General features: G+C 35.7%; 3 protein-coding genes across 3 annotated transcripts; 1 reads left to right on the top strand and 2 right to left on the bottom strand.

Annotated features, from left to right (window-relative positions):
* Positions 1-2,149: 2,149 nt before the first annotated feature.
* On the bottom strand, positions 2,150-5,355 carry LOC114241317 (U3 small nucleolar RNA-associated protein 14 homolog A). Its single transcript, XM_028172118.2, has 3 exons — positions 4,551-5,355; positions 3,982-4,174; positions 2,150-3,712 (listed from the first exon to the last, which is right to left on the bottom strand). The coding sequence occupies exons 1-3, from the start codon at positions 5,201-5,203 to the stop codon at positions 2,153-2,155; spliced, it is 2,406 nt and encodes an 801-aa protein (XP_028027919.2). The 5' UTR covers positions 5,204-5,355; the 3' UTR covers positions 2,150-2,152.
* A 4,657-nt stretch (positions 5,356-10,012) lies between these two features.
* LOC114241328 (gloverin) lies at positions 10,013-14,370 on the top strand. Its single transcript, XM_028172132.2, has 6 exons — positions 10,013-10,124; positions 11,124-11,215; positions 11,937-12,028; positions 12,576-12,690; positions 13,243-13,428; positions 14,201-14,370. The coding sequence occupies exons 1-6, from the start codon at positions 10,028-10,030 to the stop codon at positions 14,333-14,335; spliced, it is 717 nt and encodes a 238-aa protein (XP_028027933.2). The 5' UTR covers positions 10,013-10,027; the 3' UTR covers positions 14,336-14,370.
* A 344-nt stretch (positions 14,371-14,714) lies between these two features.
* Positions 14,715-18,058, bottom strand: LOC114241327 (UPF0193 protein EVG1 homolog). The gene is made up of 5 exons (XM_028172131.2): positions 17,846-18,058; positions 17,469-17,652; positions 17,017-17,186; positions 15,257-15,493; positions 14,715-14,867 (listed from the first exon to the last, which is right to left on the bottom strand). Exons 1-5 carry the CDS (start codon positions 17,967-17,969, stop codon positions 14,752-14,754), a joined length of 831 nt encoding a protein of 276 aa, XP_028027932.2. The 5' UTR covers positions 17,970-18,058; the 3' UTR covers positions 14,715-14,751.
* Between the last annotated feature and the right edge of the window lie 819 nt (positions 18,059-18,877).

Raw genomic sequence — 18,877 nt, 5'->3', positions numbered from 1 at the left:
GTATAGTTACAACGGCTACCCCACCCTTCGAACCGAAACGCATTACTGCTTTATGGCGGCAATAGGCGGGGTGGTGGTACCTACCCGTGTGGACTCCCAAGAGGTCCTACCACCAGTAATTACGCAAATTATAATTTTGCGGGTTTCATTTTTATTACACGATGTTATTCCTTCACCGTGGAAGTCAATCGTTAACATTTGTTGAGTATAGTAACCGGCAAACTTCTTGAGCAAATGACCTTGACTGCGCAGAACCGAATTTTAGATCACTTTGGTGGTGAGGGTGAGGCGCGACGGCAGGGGAAATCGTATCGAGCGCTTTATTGGTAGATCAGTCGAACCTTGCGTCCCGCACCGCGCCCTCATTCCGCTTGCTCCCAAAAGTACGCTTGCGTACAGTGGAAAGTCTATCGTTATTAATCGTTAATTATTTGTTATAATTACTTGTGGACTTTGTTGCCATTGGTATTTGTTGAGTGTTTGTTGATTTTTTATAAAACATACACTATGCCGCGACAAACTGGTGTAGTATTCAAAAGAAAGGGTAGAAAAATTGTGTACGACGTATATTGCTTCATTATAAAACAGGGGAAGAATGATATGGAAAAATTAAAACAAACTTCGGAAGTAACAAAACCATCAGTGAGTACTGTTAGGTGCATTATTAAGGAAGCTAAAGGCTCTGGCTTGCTCGCCGTGTTTCAGACTTCGGGTAAGAAAAGATCAGGGAAGAAGAAAGTTACCGGAATGGATAGTTTCGTTCAATCTGTAATAAAAAGATATAATCATAATAACTACATAACAAGCAGCGAAACTCCGTACCGTAGAAAGGCTTCGAAAATTTTAAAGAAGATATAAATTTTAATGGCTCGGAATGAAGCTTACGACGTATTATGAAAGAGCTAGGCTTTAGATGAAAAAAAATTACAGAAAATAATCGGAAGCTGGTAATTGAAAAAAGTAACATTCGATTACTACGAATCGAATATCTTCAAAAAATAATTAATTATAGACAAAAAAGAAGACCGAATCGACCGAGTTGTAAACTACACCGATGAGCCCTATGTCGACTCATCACGATGATAGCGACTCGGGTGATGAAAACAGTGATGATTCTAATATATTAAGTGTATAATCTATGGTGATGATGATGATGGTCAAGATTATGATAACGAAAAAAAAAATTACAAATACCAGCTTCACTTCAACTGAATAAAGACCTGGCAACAGCTCTAGTTTTGACTTAATAGAAGGAATATCTATTTTACCTCAAGATTAAATTATTACAATTATTATAACCTATATGTTTTGTTGATGTTCTAATAAATATTAAATAAATACATATGTTCATTTTAATAATTTAATAGCATTATGACGCAGAGTAAGTAATGTTTTTGCACGTGAGTGTACCATGCGCGAACTTACCCCCACTACGTCAACAAATGCTCAAGAAGTTTGCCGGCTACTATACGTATTAGAAAAATTGGTACCCGCCTGCGGGATTCGAACACCGGTGCAATCGCTTTATACGAATGCACCGGACGTCTTATTTAATTTAATTCCAGTTAATTAATGTTTCAAATTAATCATCTTTCATTCTCTCCATATTATCATTTTTCATAAAAACAACAATATCAATAAAAATAAGACATGACCTAAAGGTCTTAGTTATCAAGTCATAAAATGCCTTAAAAAAAATGGATTGTTATTATTTTTATAATTTTTTTTTCATTTTTCATTTTCATTCATTAAAACTTATTATATACAGTATCATTGAGTTTTATTTTAATATTATTGAACAAACCTTAGATTTTTAATAGTATTAATCATAATTTTGAGAAACCCTTTTATTATTTAATTTTGTCAAAAACGAAAATAAAAAACAGCTGCATCTAATAACCTAAAATTGGAATTTAACATATTAGAAAATATTACCGACAAATAAATACATACATAGTTTTTAATTATTTATATGATAAAATAATATGGAACTTGTTTTTTACTTCTCGGTGTTTTTATTATATTTGTTTTATTTTGTTTCATTTATAATTTTACTTATTGTAATTGCACACAAAAAAATATTTTTGATATTACTTAAAAAATTAAATGGAACATAATCATATACATACATGTCAAATAAAACATAAAATAATCAACCATCTTTATTTATGAATTGTATCACGTTGGATGATTTAAAGATACGATTCTTCTTTTGTAACAATTCATCTTCATCCATAGGTTCTATAATAGCGCCTGCCATAGTGACAACATTTGGACGTGTAAGTTTTCGGTGTGCAGTCTCAGGTATAAATGTGTTGCCTAATGGAGCTTTTAGTGAGGCCTCGAATTCTTTAACACTGTTGAAAGGATATGGGAGTTCTTTTACTTTATGTGCATCCAATTTTAGATCCTTGTACTCTTTAATGATTACATCACCTTTGTTCTCATCCCTCCTGGGAGTTTTTGGGGCAAATTTAGTAATGAATCTATTTTTTTTTCGTTTCGGTGCTTTCACTCCTTTTCCTCCCCACGCTCCCCATCCTGGCAGAGTTAAGTTAATATCTTCGGGCTTATCTTTATTAGCCTCATCTTCTTTTTCTTGCCTAAAGCTAGCTACAACATCATCTTCCTCGAATACTTCTTCTATATTGACTTTTGGTACAACCTGTTCATCGTCTAAAACATCCAATTCAGTTTCCTGTTGAGATATTTCAGAGTTTAAAAATTTCGGTTTGACCTCAATAAATTTACTGGGATCAATATTTGAGTTTGTAGGTTCCTCAGTTGGAATCTTGTTATGTAGCATAACCCTCGACACAATATCGTCAGATATTGTTTCTTCAGTAGGAATAGTTTTTGAAGTAGTTTCTAGTAACTGTTCATCAATTATAGCTTTCTTATTTTGAGTTGCTAATTTTAAGTACTCCAAATTATTCTCAGGTATATATGATTCACTGTTTCCTATTCTTTTGGATTTCTTTTTACTCTTTGAAGCTGTTAGCTGTTCAAGCTTTCTTAATTTCCTCCTGAAAATATCTAATTTCATATTAACTTGTTTCGATATGTTTCTTTCCAAATTATCAAATGCACCCCCAACACCTTCAGTGTACTTTTTATCTTTATTCTCTACAGGTTCAACAGTCCAATAAGATGTTGCTACCAGTTTAGTTTTAAGGGATTTTTTATTATTAATAAGAGTTTCTTTATTTTTCTTCATTTTGTTTTCATTTTGTTTTTGTTCTGTTTCAACAATCTTGTTTTTTGTAATATTGGAATTGTTCTGAATTGGTTGATTCAGATCTGATTGATTTTGTTCAGTACTGTTGTCTTCTTCAATGTTTTTATCAATTTGTGCACTTTCATTTTTGTTGTTAAATATTTTCTCAATTTTATTTTTTAAAGTATTTAATCCAGCATCAGAACATGCTTTTGTAGTATCATTATTTTTTTCTGCTTCATCTTCACTACCACTGTCTTCTTTGTGTTTAAACATTTTTCCTTTCAAATATTTTTTGTAGCCGAAATCAAATTCTGCATCAACATTAGACTTATTGTTTTGTTTCAACATCCAAGGATTCATCGGGTCTTGTGCTAAAGCAATATCAGGAATAACTACATTATCTTCTGCATCATCATCTGAACTATCAGGGTCTTGTGTCTTTTGTGTCAAACTTCGACTAACTGCTAACTGTTCTGCTATTTCTTGCCGAGCCTGTAATAATAAACAAAAAAAATTTTTAGTTTATTACTCTGTACCAACAATCCTCTTCAGAATATTAATCTTCTCAAGAATAAGACTGTCTGTTCATATAGTAAGAACTAATAAATTATTATTAATATAAATTATTAAAACTATTATTTGTTTTAACTTCATTTCTAATTACTGAGTTCAATCAGTTATTCTAATTCAATTGAGACTTTAAGCTGCAGTATCCACATTGTGATTTCTAATAATTACTATAAATAAAATTTTTTACATACCTCTTTATCATACTTTGCTCTGATCATTTTATTTTTTGCCCACTTTCCAGTGTTCTTATGCCGCAGTGTATGTCTTTCTAATGCTCTAGATTTTTCCAGAGCCTCTAATTTCTTTAAGGCCTCCTCTGGATTACTTTTTTGTAATTCTTCAAACTCTTTTAACTGTTGTTTTAGCCTGTCTTTCTTCAAAATTCTGAAAGGAGAAAGTCACATAGACCTGCTGGTATGAAAGACACACTGAAACAGTTTACTACATTTAAAAAATATCTACTAAGAATAATTACAATATATTTCATTTTCATTCATATTTCCACCATTTGTACTACTATATTTATATTTGCATATATATTATATTTTTATATTTTTATTATATATATTTATATTTATATTTTTTATTTCCGGCCGCACTGGAGATCAGTTGGAGAGGCCTATGTTCAGCAGTGGACAGCAGACAGGCTGAAATGATGATGATGATGATGATGATTTATATTTGCTATAAAGCTATTAAATTAATAAATAATAATAATAATTAAAGTAAAATAACCAGATGAGAAAGAAACAATACTAACCTATGATATTTCTTGCTCTTGATTTTACTTTGGCGTTTAGCTTTTGCAGCTCTATATGATTCTTGAGCTCGTATTTTTGCCAAATGTTGCCTGTGTTCAACCATTTCTTCATACGACATTGGGTACACCTGTTCTTCCTCATCGTCTTCTAGAACAATATCTGGTGGATCTACTGCCTCCAATTCGCGTTCTAGTTCAGATTTAGTTTTTAATTTTGAAATGAAGGCTTGCGTTGGCTGTAATCTATTTTCTGCTTTTTTCAAAGGAAAGAAAACCTGATCCACTGTTCGAGTGCGAGCAACAATGGGGTCCCACCGACCAACTTTCTTTTTTGTTTCCAAATATCCTGTCGCTCGCTTTATACGCTCAACCTGTGGTTTTTCTAATGGTTTACTTAGGACCTTGGACTCTTCCTGGCTTTTCAGCAATTTTTTCGTAATATCTACATGTGAAGCAGTATCACTCAAAATGTTAGAAACATTTTTCAAAATTGATTTATTCGATTTTTTTATCAAATTAAATTCTGAATTGATGTTTGTGGGCTCGTTGCGTGTGGGCTCTATTATATGCTGAGTTTTATCTAATTTGGAAATCACACTAATTAGTTGATCATGGTCCGAAGCTATGTGCTCTATATCATCAATACCTTCCATCTTATGTAACTTTGTTAATAATTAGCAATATTAAACTACGGAACTTGAAATTGCTACTCGCATAAAGTTTTTTTAAATTTTACCACGTTATCCTTAAAATACTTAAAAATCTTTCACCTAACCTAAAAAATTAAAATTACAAATTTGTCAGATAATGTCAAGTCAAAACTCAAAAGATAGATGTGTCAAATCGGAGCAAAGGGACATAGGTTATATAGCCAAATTTCTGGAAAAAGTCGAAAATGTTCGAATCCATAATACAAACAGTGGATGAAAAGGAGAAAGATGTAATGGAATTGAATGAATTCGAACTATGAGAAATGAAATAAAAAACCTAAGTAGAATGGTAGGAGATTGACAATTCCTTGGAGTGTTATATAGAACACAACATCCATCCACTTGTAGCTTTTTTCATTTTCCAACAGTTAAACTCTTAGAAAGATTAACTAAATTATTAATAAGCCACAATCAGTACACACTTTAACACCCTCAAACACCGAATTAGTAAAATAAATCGAATCAATGTGCACCGAAAACGGTTTGCTTTATTATATCTACGACGGTCAATGAGAGAAAATTTATTCCAGACCCAAAAATAGTGTAGTAATATAGATTAATAGGGATATAAAACATAATTTGTTTGGGTAAACTCCTTTTTAATTTCGCGTTTTTATTGTCGTTTTAATATTTCTGACGTTACGAATACTCCACAGTTTTCGTGGTCGCGGACGATTGAGCTGTTATTTGTCGACATTACAATATTGCGCTAAGACGGAACTTAATTATGTCTATAACCCGCAAAAGCCGAGAAAATACTAACTTATTGTAATTCGTTTTAGTAAACTCACTTATTATTTTGAAATAAGCCTTTTTCCAATATCGTTCTTCTGGAAACATAAAATGCACCTGTTTCTATTAATTCTCCGTTCCAATCCTGTCGCCTAGGCCGATTGAAAACATGAAAATTCAAGGGAAATACATTTCCATTTTCGTAACGCCAGCGTAAACTATAGCTTCTGAAACATTATTTATATAGTTAAGTCAATAAATTACTTTTAAAAGAGATGTGACATACTTCTTCTGAATAATGTACCTACCTATTACTGGCAATTTCAGTGATAAGCAAAAGTAAATGGACAACAAATTTCTTAAAAGTTTAAGTTTAATCAAAAACTCACCTGGCCACTGAAAAGACACAGTCGACCGGTTTTGGTATATTTAGTTTATTTAAAGCAACTCTTAACTGTGAAGGTTTCGTAAACGGTGACGTGGCTTGAATCAAAACTAATGTATTTATTTCACTATTATGCAACAAATATTCTTGAACTCCCCAAATGGACGGAGCCCAGTCAGTGGCTGTTACTTTACTACGTTTAAAAGGAGTAGCACCACCTTAAACAAAATCATATTTTGACAAGAATTACCTTTTTTTTTTTATATTGCTTAGATGGGTGGATGAGCTTACAGCCCACCTGGTGTTAAGTGGTTACTGGAGCCCATAGACATCCACAACGTAAATGCGCCACCCACCTTGAGATATAAGTTCTAAGGTCTCAGGTATAGTTACAACGGCTGCCCCACCTTTCAAACCGAAACGCATTACTGCTTCACGGCAGAAATAGGCAGGGTGGTGGTACCTACCCGTGCGGACTCACAAGAGGTCCTACCACCAGTAATTACGCAAATTATAATTTTGCGGGTTTCATTTTTATTACACGATGTTATTCCTTCACCGTGGAAATCAATCGTGAACATTTGTTGAGTACGTATTTCATTAGAAAAATTGGTACCCGCCTGAGATTCGAACACCGGTACATCGCTCAACACGAATGCACCGGACGTCTTATCCGTTAGGCCAAGACGACTTCAAACCTACCTAACTGTTGTGCTACTAATATTTAGTATTTTTAATAGTTGTCTTTCTGAAATTTCTTCATGCAATACTGAGAAAATTTAAAACATTGGGAGCTGTAGGTAGATCCGTACGTTGATATAAAACTCTAATATAAATTTAAATTAAAAAAAGGAATATTTTGATTATGTTGATGGCGGAATTCACATCTATAGGCCCCGTCAACCACTTAATAACAAGGTGGGTCATGAGGTCGCCCATCCATCAATGCAATAAATAATTCTATCCAAAACTTTTAAGACGTAAAACGTTTACTCACAAGCCACTGATTCCAAAGCAATTAATGGATGATCCGTGGACACAACCACTTGTTTCAAATCAGATCTTCTGGCTGTGATAATTGCGCGACACAAAAGACTTATTCCACCAACTGTTTGTAGATTTTTCAAGGGAATCCCTTTCGAGCCCCCTCGAGCTAGTATGAGCACGCCGATATCTTGACTTTTTGTAGATAAAATTGATCTGTGATATTTATAATGTAAACGTTTCAAAACAACTTCAGTTTTTCACATTAATGTTACCTAAATCGTAAATTGAATAACTAAAAATAAAATCAAGCGTACCCAAATTAAACAATAAAAATAGGTATGGTCACTCGGCATGATATGAGGATTCTAACAATACCCCATATATCTAAACCTGTCCTGGTGTATAAAGTTATGGTGGAATAATTAACCGTACAGCATAATATATACATATTCAAACCTTGAAAATATCACACACATTTTTCGAGCAAATGTTTAAAAGGTCTATGGCGATACATTATCCGGGAGTAAAATCCCTCCTGTTTATATTAGAGTCGCCCGAAAGCCTCACCCTTTGTATTCCTGTCAGAGCAACGGTAACTAGTTTTCATCAGGTCGTATGCTTGTTTGTATACTATGAAAATAAAAAAAATCCTTCTCTCCTCCCATCTACCAACGTTAATCTTGGTACTTAAGTGCATCTTTCATATACATCTCGACGCAATCAAATTAATGAACTTCCGCTACCCACTTATTCATCTATCATTTCATTTTATCATTTTAGTTTCTCAAAGCGTGGCCATATTACGCTTGTCTCCAATTAAGATTATTACTAATAACTCTGCTAGCAAGATGATATTCCTTTTAAGCTTCTTTCGAAATGGTCATTCTTTACCTTATATATCCTGGCCCAGCATAAAACGCATTTGACCATTCACATGTTTTAGTTGTTCAACACTCCGTCCATACTGAGGTTCAAATATTCGTATTTTATAAAACTTTAAATTCAAAATTAAATTGACTTCTAATGTTGTCTATGGAATACTAATTACAAAGAAAACCTTAAAATTAGATATGTCAATTAAAATCAATACACTCACAGGCTTAAAAAAACGAGCACTGGACACAACATAGTTCCGTGGAAGTCTCTGGAACACTTTATTGATGTTTCCTCTTTACCGAGCGCCGGATTGAGCAATCGAAAGAGTTACAGCTATTACTGCGCAAATTTGAGGGCTAGAGAAACGGAACCCAATGTCTTCATGCGAGTGTCATTAAAGACAACTGACTTTGGGCAAACATTGTGTGATGAACAGATTTGCTCGCTCTCTGTCTGGGTGCTTATTATCTATAAATATATAAGTATGTTGTGAATCTCTGGTACCTATAACACAGGGAATCCTAAATTAGGCCGGATGACCGTACGTGATTTGTTCCCAATTATTATAATTTACCACCTGCTTTCTTCAGCTGCGAAGTGGCCAAGTGACCCGGCTTAAAGAGTAACAGCGTTTCCACAATACAATTGAGAGTTTTACCTCATGTTTCACGGTAGTTGACGGTATTCACTCTGCTCTGCTCTCGTTCCAGGAATCAACTCGGTTTTAGTAATCACTTTACCCCAGATTGACCGTGAATTCTTTCACTCATCTAAGCCACTGACTGTACCTAAGCTCGCCAATAGCAGATAGAATTATTGTTTCTGCCTTAAATAGGCAGCCTATCCGGCCTATGTCGGAGGTGTGTTCAGCAGTCATTACAGCACACGGACCCCATGTGCGATCAAACTATTAATCAAATTAGTATCACGTCTATCCCCTTTTACATCAGCCGTACTGTAGATAAAAGAAAGAAGATGCTTGCAACATGCCTTAACACCAGTACCTGTTAAAGGTAGAACGATATAGGACTAGTATAGGGTTATCCAATAATTGGATTGGAGAAACTAAAGTGAAGATAGAGCTATTACAGACGTTTATTAAGTTGTTGATGCATTGGACACCGTACGGTGACTACCAGTTATTCTGGATTATGATGGATATGGAAGATTATTTCTTGATACTTGAGATGGGATATTCATTTGTTTTGTACGATAGCTATGTCACGCTTGAAACCGGAACTTAAGACTACTTCGTTCCAGAAATTGAATGTAACGGATGCACCAAACATACTCCTGCGGGTTATAACACCAGTGTATATTGGTTATGCGTCATAAAAAAAAATGCATATCTTGCAAGATGAGAAGCAATGAATAGCACGTATCTATAAGGAACATGACTTTAAAAAAGAACCTAACGAACACTTTGTGACATTTCTTATCAACTGTTGTTGTTGTAGATAATAATATAATTATAAAGTGACGTTAGGATGGTGTTATGCGCGATGTGCTCATTGATACGATGAGATCATTCTTGTTTTTTTTTTATTGTTTAGATGGGTGGACGAACTCACAGCCCACCTGGTGTTAAGTGGTTACTGGAGCCCATAGACATCTACAACATTTAGACTTATTTAGCTTTATTTATTTACCATTTAGACTTTAACATTGTGTCATGAAAATCAAACTCGTAAAAATTATAATTTGAGTAATTACCGACAACTTAGATGGACGGACATTGTCAAGGAAGCCACAAACACCAGCGTCCCGAGCGCCGTTATACAGGCCGAATGCAGGCAACATTGGAGGAAGCTGGTGCAAAAACTAGACCAAGGTGGTCACGACCCTCAGTAATGAGGAAGCGACGAAGAAGAAGAATTACCGATGGTAAGGCATGCTGTGCGCTCGTCGGGTAAGTACCACTGCCACCACCCTACCTATTTCTGCCGTAAAGCCGAAAAGCGTGTCGGTTTGAAGGGTGGTTTTTTTTTTATACCTACCTATGCTAATAGCCTTGAGAGGCTATTTCAGCTTCGCCCTAGCGTTTGTAGGTGAGCTCACGGGGCTCAAACCGGAGTGTTGCTAACACGGACCCTGGCAAGAGCAGTGCTTCGCAAAATCTACCACCGCATCGGAAACGCGACCCACTGAGAAGATCCAGAGAGAAACTCAGTGGGCTGAAGGGTGGGGCAGCCGTTGTACTGTAAAACTGAGACTGATGTCTCAAGGTGGATGGCGGCATTTACATTGTTGATGTCTGTTAACACCAATAACCACTTGAGCAATACCATGTCGGTCGGAGTGCGGGCATCTATCGCAGCAATAAAAACAGTTTTCGTTTGAAAAGTCGCACGGCCTATTTTACAATGCGATTGACAATTCAATCTAACGTCTCAAGACAGCTGCGTTTACATTATGGCGTCTATGGGCACCCGTAATAGGTTAACATCATGTAAAGAAAAACCTTCATTGTCTAAAACTCTTTAGTTTTCTAATAACGATTTTTCTTGAATGTCATTGAGTGAAGGCTTAAATTCAGTAAAAAGAAAGTCAGTTTGTTTAAAATATTAATTTTATTAGATTAAGGGCTTGAAATGTTGTTTCTTATTATACATATAACAGAAAACGTAATTGAGCCTTTTATTTTTTATTGATTCTGATGTAACCAATACCATTATAAAACAACATTGAATATGAACTGAACTGTTCACGTCAATCCCTATTATCTGAAACTTAAACAAATTTGGTACTTACAAAAATATATCCGAATAAAATAAAAACTATTGGTTCCGTTCCATTGTAAACATTCATTACGCATCTCATGAGATAAACCGCGAAAAGAACCTATCACAGAATAACTATTCCTTTATCCTCCTTATTCAACAGGGACTTCACCTCTTACATGGAAGATTCATTTAAATACATCCACACCGCAACTATTCACTACATTCGGTCTTGAGGAGCGAAACTTGATACAAGTAAGTACTTTGTTTTGTGTTTTTTTTTTTTGCTTAGTTTAGTGGACAAGATCGCAGCAAATCTAGTGTTATGTCGTTACCGAAGCCTATAGACATCAACAATGCAAATGCCGTCAGCCATCTTGAGACATGAGTTCTTAGTCTCAGTTTGTATAATTACTCTACTTTGCTTCCGCAAACGAAAACTAAGTCCTTAACTTAACGCGACAGACGTTGTCAACATTTTTTTATTTTTTATTGCTTAGGTGGGTGGACGTTCTCACAGCTCACCTGGTGTTAAGTGGTTACTGGAGCCCATAGACATCCACAACGTAAATGCGCCACCCATCTTGAGATACAAGTTCTAAGGTCTCAAGTATAGTTTTGTCAAAAATCTGTTAACTTTGATGAATCGACAAATGACAATGCAGTTTTTAAAGCACTCTTTAAATTGTAGTCTCTTTTTTCAGATGACAATTCACTAAAAGTACTGTATTATTCGAGCTGATAATTAATTATAAAAATGAATATAGCCATGTTTAGAATATCCGCGCTGGTCCGATATATCCCGGAGGACACATTCCACATTAATATGTATATTTTGTACTAAAGTAGACCCGCAAACTGGTGGAACCCTCGTTGGTTGACGATGCCACCCAACTCTTTCATTAGGAGAGATGTACACATGTGTATCATCTGATTATATTTGGCAATACTTAATGAATCGTTCTTATTGTTTTAGCTCAAAATGAATTCAAATCTGTTTTTTATCTTCGCTACAAGTCTGGTGTGTGTTAACGCAGAAGTTTACGGACCTTCTGATTACGCAGAAGAGTGAGTAGATTTGCTTAAATATTATTACTAATCTCATATTTAATTTACATAGATTTACAAACGCCTCAATTTCTTAGTCCATAGTTTGAAATTACCATATGAAAAAATGTAACGTCTGATATAGGAACATGCAAAAACTCGACTGTTTTATTAAGCACCATCTTCTTCCATTAGTATTTTTAGTTAAAACAGTTAATTACCAATTTCTTTTGGTAGTAGTAATTAACAAAGTTTAGTATCATTATCTAGCAAAAAAATATCCTGGCAACAATTTTCTCTGAAAAAAAAAGAAGAAGAAAACAGTTGAGTACCACTGTCTCCAATGTTTGTCAACCGGTTTTGTTAATTTATTTGCCTAGCAGCTATTGTCGATGCTATGACAATTTAATTTGAATTAATCTCTTCTTTTTCGTAATTGCAATAACAAAACCAAAGAGAAAATGTAATTATTGAAACGAATCGATCTTAAGGATCACACAGACACGTGATTATATTCGAATCTCAATCACTGACCGAACAATAGGAATTGTAATTACTTACTTTTCAGTTACTCGATCAGCGGGCAATCCTCAAGGCGACACCCTCGTGACGTCACTTGGGACAAACAAATGGGGGGAGGCAAGGTCTTTGGCACTTTGGGACAAAACGATGATGGACTCTTTGTAAGTATAAAATAAATTTTGATCCCATCACGTGAGACCTTATAGACTTATAGAAAGTGTTCCCTGAATTCTATGAAACGATTTTTCTGCAAACGAAGGCATAAATGGGCTAGGCATAGCTGTTCAGATATTTTTGAACAACGATGATTGAAATTAAAAATCTTTAATTTTCCATCAGCTTCAATTTCGTCATGCTAATCGATCTTAATAGTTCCCACGTCGATCAATAGCCATTTATCACTTATCTCGAAGCATATATAGATAGAAGTCTTCACTGTAAATTTCAAACCGCTTCTGGGTCCTCAAATCCCTTGACGGGGGCATGGCGCGGGCCTCGGGAACCCTTCCTGTCTGGACTGGAACCCCCCGCCCTCCCGACAGGGGTGATTATTCTGCTGGATGGTGATGAATTAATGAATCAGTGGCTAGATCGATGTATAAGGTAATTTCAAACCTGAATACCAACTGCTTTATGAACAGAAATGAATGATCTTAACATGCGTAATCCTTGTAACCAAACAATGTTTGAATGACCAAATAATTGTGTTTCAGGGAAAAGCTGGTTACAACAGAGAGATCTTTAATGACGACCGCGGCAAACTAACCGGTCAGGCTTACGGTACCAGGGTTTTAGGACCTGGAGGCGACAGCACCAACTACGGCGGACGCCTAGACTGGGCGAACAAGAATGCACAAGCCACTATTGACCTAAATAGACAAATCGGTGGCAGATCTGGGGTTAGTTTTAGTACTGTATAAATATGTATTTTAAAACGGAGCCTTTCCCTTTTCACTACAGGCGCCGGTACTATCTGTACAGTCTGGGGCCATAAGTCAACCTTTTTCTATAACATTTTGCATACATACACGATCATTGTCTAGTCAGAAAAAATGCGACTCGGAGAGTGTATAAGTGAGAAGTCATAATTGTCTTAAGGATGTCCTGTATAATCTTGTACATGAACTTAAAGCCTCAATCGCATAATGAAAATCACTACAGTTAAATACAGTGGGGCAAATTCTATAGAGCGCGATGTCAAACATTAAAACTACTGCTTAATAATAATTGGTCAATGTTTTCTGACATATTTGGACAAGGATTTTTTCTCGATAATTCTCAGCAATTAAAAACTCAAATTTGTATGCAGTTAGAGCAGCATCCCTAGCGGCAAATGTAGGCAAACGTTCCAACTCCATACAAATTTAAGTTAACTTTTACGCTATCGAGATCGTTAAAAAACTCGCACTCAGCACGCAGAGCCGATACATACACCTTCCAACTCCATTCCAACTCTAACGATAGATAATACACTACTCTAATTTCAACGCCACTCGCCTTGACACATGATAGTCTAGAATAGTCTAGATTTTCTATGATATTTCATGGTTTTATGTGATGAAAATTAAATAACTCATCATCGATTTCAAAGAACTGTGAAGTCCTCCGAAACTATCTGATTAATTGTCATTTACCAACGCAAGTTTTGATTTTTTATGTTTTTTTTTACAGATAACTGCATCAGGCTCCGGTGTGTGGGATCTGGATAAGAACACCCACTTTTCTGCCGGTGGTATGGTCTCGAAGGAGTTCGGTCACAAAAGACCAGACGTCGGTCTTCAAGCAGAGATCCGCCATGATTGGTGATCACCTCAACACCTATACAATAATCTGTTGCCAAATATGTCTAACTGTAAGTTTGTTCCATAATGTAATTAGATAGGATCTCGTGCTTTGTTATGACGGTTAGAAATACAATTTAATAAAAAAATGACGTTTCGTAAATTTCGTTGCATTTTATTTTAAGTAAATTAAACAACCATCAACATTGAACTTGTTTTGGAACATGAATTGGCCTTTTCGGGAAGAAGCAATGCCTAATAAAAATATAAGAAAATCGAAACACCTTCAGACTGATATGTTTGTTCACGTCTTTACAAACTTTATATGAAAAAAAAAACAGATTATGCGAATCCAAAACCTTCATTTCACCAAAATACCTACTTAATTTATTAAAATAAAATAATCTCAATAAATTAAGTTTTAATAAAAGGAAAGAAAAATCAAACGCGGCGTCTCGGTGACCATTTCAGTGACATTCTCTCGTAGCTAGCAACATTCTCCTCATTTACACCGTGTCGTGCATATCTATGTTCGTTTTCAGGGGACGATTTTAGTGCTGAAAAAAAAACATCTTATTTATGTAACTACGTAATTTTACCCGTGTATTTAAACTATGCAAGGGTCTCGAGATTTTTGAATAATTGTCTATAACATTTCTATATGATGGATTGAAGCGCTGTAATAATAGTCACATCTGTAGCGACCTACTCTCGCGACCATTTCTCTTGCGATCAGTTTCGAGTCACAGCAATCGTAACATGTACATGGCGCGAATTACTTGTAAAAATAGAATCTTAAAGGTAGGGTACCTATGGCGATCTGACGTTGACGATTAGTAGAATTCTTCTCCCATCTATTTTAAGTATTTTTGCCACTTTCACATAGCGCACAAAACGAAATATATTTGGAATATTTGTGGGAAAATTAAAACCGGTTTGCACTTACGAAATTGCTTAGTATTTTTGAAAGTATCTTTTTTTACTAATTTATTAAGACCGGTAGTAGAACCAGAGCTCGAGGCTATAGTTCTAGCTGTAGACGGTTCGCTGTCTATCCCCAGTGCATCCAGTGCTCGCATACGTTCGGCTATTTGGTCGTTTACTATGTCTCTGTGCGGACCAGCTTCTCCCAACTGCTCCATTTCACTCAGCCACTCGACACGTTCACGAATTTGATTCAATACTGAAATTAAAGAGACATTTGTAAACGTTTGAATTAGGATTTAAAGCAAGAAACAAAGTTTTTACTAATAACTAGTTTAAAAATTAGGTATAATAAACAGATGAGTAATTGTGTTTATTTGTTGGAATAAAACAATGTTTGGAGAGCCTAAAACATCAGGCAAAACATGCTTTGGGCGACGGCGCCGCGGCGGTTTTGCTTTGCCCCATCGCCTGTGTTGGCTATAAAATTAGCGGCGGCCACGAAGAATTATCGTGTGGCAGCATTTAATCAAAGTACCATTTCGACTATTGCATGAGATTAAGCTGGTTTTTAAAGTTTATTGTGTGTAAAGCGTATTGTGTGTGTAATTTCTGTACCAGCCGTGATCACGAAAAATTAATTTGAAATGTCGAATAATAGAAAAATAAGTTCCGTTGATTGGGGGGAATCGGGATCCTTTCCAAATCCAACACAAATCAATGGTTTTTCTTCTTCTTAAAATAGAGATTAAAATGGTTCCGGAGGCTTAAATTTTTATATACAATGCGTTATTAATATTATATTATACATGGTTCATTACAAAATATACACAAAAACTGAAAAAATTTGCTTGACCTGATTCTCCTTGACTTTGGGGTGATGGGATGGGATTACGTATGGGGACAATAAGAGTTTTTCGATAGGGCTGGCACTATTTAGTTATTAGGTAGGTACCTAACTTTAGGTAATTAGCTTTTCAATATCTTTAATGAGTTACAAAATCTTGATGACTAAATTGAACTATATTTATTATTTTTAAACACTAAATAGTTCAACAAAGTTAAATGTAACAACTCAAGAAAAGTATTATGACATCCCAGATTTGTCCCTATTCTAATGCCGGCCACTCACATGCGCGCAAATATTCGTACATTGTACGAATGTTTGTTGTACGATGTTTGCGCGCATGTGAAGGGCCGTCAAACATTCATTCGCAAAATTAGCGGCTGTGCAAATGGGTTCGGTACTCAATTTGCGAACCCGTTTGCGCTTCCTCCTACACTTGTTTACGAGTGTCTCACGAATTTCTCCTCCTTTTTAATTCGTCAATAGAACATTGAAGAGAAAAAGAGTTTTGAATTCTTTCCCAGACATCATTAACAGCCATGCTGTTTTTATGGGATTTCTTTTGATGAAGATACGCTACACAGTAGACGTCACGATCTATGAAAATAGCAAAACGTCCGTTGCCTTCGCAATCCTGGGCGCAATTGGTCACACGAATGTGTGGGAGACTACGCGAAGGATCGCGGTTCGCGCGCTTTGATGTATGTTAAAAAACCGACACAGCTTGGAAAACCACGAATGCAGCGAAAGCTTTGCATAATCATTTGCAAATGTCGTCCTACACTTGCGGGTTTGCATATTCGTGCGAATGTTAGTGACCGGTATAACTCTAATCTCTGTCCCCCCCAATCTACTATTCGTAAATAAATTGAGGGTAGGTACCCACATCACGTACGTAATGTCAAAATTATTCAATGTCAAAATGGAATCCTCACTTTCATTCCACATTTCTTTATTAGACGGTAATGTCGCAGTTTTCTTCGCTTGTTTTTCTACAGGTTTCGATTTTAATTCGCGTGCTTCTCCACAATCTCCATCTGACATCAAACGCGAAAGTCTGTCCTTTAACACTTCTCTATCTTCACCGCGTTTGATCGGTCGATACCTTGACCCAAGAAATCATTCTTATTATCAAAAAAGTTCTCAGTTGTACAAGATAGCATATTATAAACTAAGACACGAAGTCTGTTGTTTCGGAATAATTACTATTGTGGTATACTGTTAGAAACGAACGCGTTCTTCTTTTTTAACTAACATATTTATTCTGACTAGTTCGACAACCTTTCTTCCTATTAGTAAAAAAATACCTGATCCCATCATTCCATTTTCAAATAACTCTACATTTATATGATTGTTTTTTTTTATATTAATTTAATTTAACACTCACACGTCTTCGTCGAATATGCCGGAAGCACGAATAGCTGAAAGGGATCGACGTCGAGAAGTGCGAGGTCTCGTCAAAGGGAACCTGTCTTGGACGTCCCTTGTATTTGAAATGACTTCTTGTTTACGTAATTTGAGAACATCATTATGTCGCTGTGCTATGCTAAGCTTGGATTCTTCCAAAAGGACTGTTTAGGAGTGATTTATGAACGATTAATTAATTTATTATGGTATTTCGTGTAAGGGTCGCAAGGATTATAATTTTGTCTATTCAGGCTATAAAGCTGTCAAGGGGAAGTTTAGGACAGCCGCTTATAAGCCATGTCCGGTGGTTTGTCAGACAGGGCAATATCAAAAACAAAATCTTAAATAATTATCTACCCTTTATAAATTCCTGTTGTGCTGGAGTTCGATTTACCGTCTTCGTATGGAAGATACCACCGTGGGGAACATTTCTACTTGGCCATGTTACATTGACGAACCCTTTTTCATCTGGCTTCTCCATTTCACTTGAATCTTCCAAAAAAAATGTTAAAATCTGTAAAACTTATTTGCGTATTAAATGTCTCAACAGTTTGTTGGCTCTGCTTTTACAAGTTTCAAATATTGATGTTGTGTTACCTTAGTTACCATCGTACGTATAGCTTATAGAGCGTATAGAGCATAACATAAAGTTCAGCATACAGAGGTCACTACTGATTGTGCATTGATTACTAGAGATATAGGACGACGATTCAAAAAAAAAATCATTATCAAAAGTCAGTGAAAAAATGTGTCTCCGCTCCTTCCATAGGCTCCTTCAGCTGCTCAGAGTTTGATTGAGTTGAGTTGATGTCCGATTGTCATTGAATATAGGACGGGCCAAAGGGTTAAATACATGCTTCCCTTATTAAATAATACTAAAAGCATGTACGGGTACCTGTAGACTTTTATTCATATTTATTTATTTTAATTCCTTAAAGTGTTTATATATATCGTGTTACATTAATAATACGCCAGCCGCCATCTATTGTCAGATTGTACGTTACTATGTTACGAAAAGCTATTTAATTTTGATATCTTAAGCTATGTACTTCTGTATGTTTTGACATGTCCTTCTTCAAACGATGCTTGTGTACTTAACGATAGGCAGCGGTTTGGTTGTAGCGTCCCTGGCATTGCTGATGTCCATGGGCGACAGTAACCACTCACCACCAGGCGGGCCGTGTGCTCGTGCGTGCGTGCTCGGCCCTGCAATAAAAAAAATACCACTAAAACAACAAGACAAAGTTAAAATTAATAACTCCGAAATTGCTAACTCTCTTATTAATTTACTTATTAAATGATTCGTGGCTAAACTGGTACTAAGTTGCTACTGATGCCTAACACCACGAACGCATCCCTTCTTCGCGGAAAAAGGGTAGGGCGTTACCT

Source organism: Bombyx mandarina, chromosome 17, assembly GCF_030267445.1.
Source record: "Bombyx mandarina strain Sakado chromosome 17, ASM3026744v2".
Classification (NCBI taxonomy): domain Eukaryota; kingdom Metazoa; phylum Arthropoda; class Insecta; order Lepidoptera; family Bombycidae; genus Bombyx; species Bombyx mandarina.
Note: the sequence above shows the minus strand (reverse complement) of the source record. Positions and strands in the feature narration are given on the sequence as shown.

What these genes read in the sequence shown, in the direction of transcription:
- LOC114241317 (XM_028172118.2), bottom strand. Translation starts at nt 5,203, where the DNA reads ATGGAAGGTATTGATGATATAGAGCACATAGCTTCGGACCATGATCAA. An exon ending in AAGAGCAAGAAATATCATAG is followed by an intron (nt 4,175 to 4,550) that starts GTTAGTATTGTT and finishes TTCTCCTTTCAG; the next exon opens with AATTTTGAAGAAAGACAGGC. An exon ending in GAGCAAAGTATGATAAAGAG is followed by an intron (nt 3,713 to 3,981) that starts GTATGTAAAAAA and finishes TTATTATTACAG; the next exon opens with GCTCGGCAAGAAATAGCAGA.
- LOC114241328 (XM_028172132.2), top strand. Translation starts at nt 10,028, where the DNA reads ATGCAGGCAACATTGGAGGAAGCTGGTGCAAAAACTAGACCAAGGTGG. An exon ending in AAAACGATGATGGACTCTTT is followed by an intron (nt 12,691 to 13,242) that starts GTAAGTATAAAA and finishes ATTGTGTTTCAG; the next exon opens with GGAAAAGCTGGTTACAACAG. An exon ending in AAATCGGTGGCAGATCTGGG is followed by an intron (nt 13,429 to 14,200) that starts GTTAGTTTTAGT and finishes TTTTTTTTACAG; the next exon opens with ATAACTGCATCAGGCTCCGG.
- LOC114241327 (XM_028172131.2), bottom strand. Translation starts at nt 17,969, where the DNA reads ATGGAGAAGCCAGATGAAAAAGGGTTCGTCAATGTAACATGGCCAAGT. An exon ending in TAAAGAAATGTGGAATGAAA is followed by an intron (nt 15,494 to 17,016) that starts GTGAGGATTCCA and finishes CTTTAATTTCAG; the next exon opens with TATTGAATCAAATTCGTGAA. An exon ending in CAAAAATACTAAGCAATTTC is followed by an intron (nt 14,868 to 15,256) that starts GTAAGTGCAAAC and finishes TTTTTTTTTCAG; the next exon opens with CACTAAAATCGTCCCCTGAA.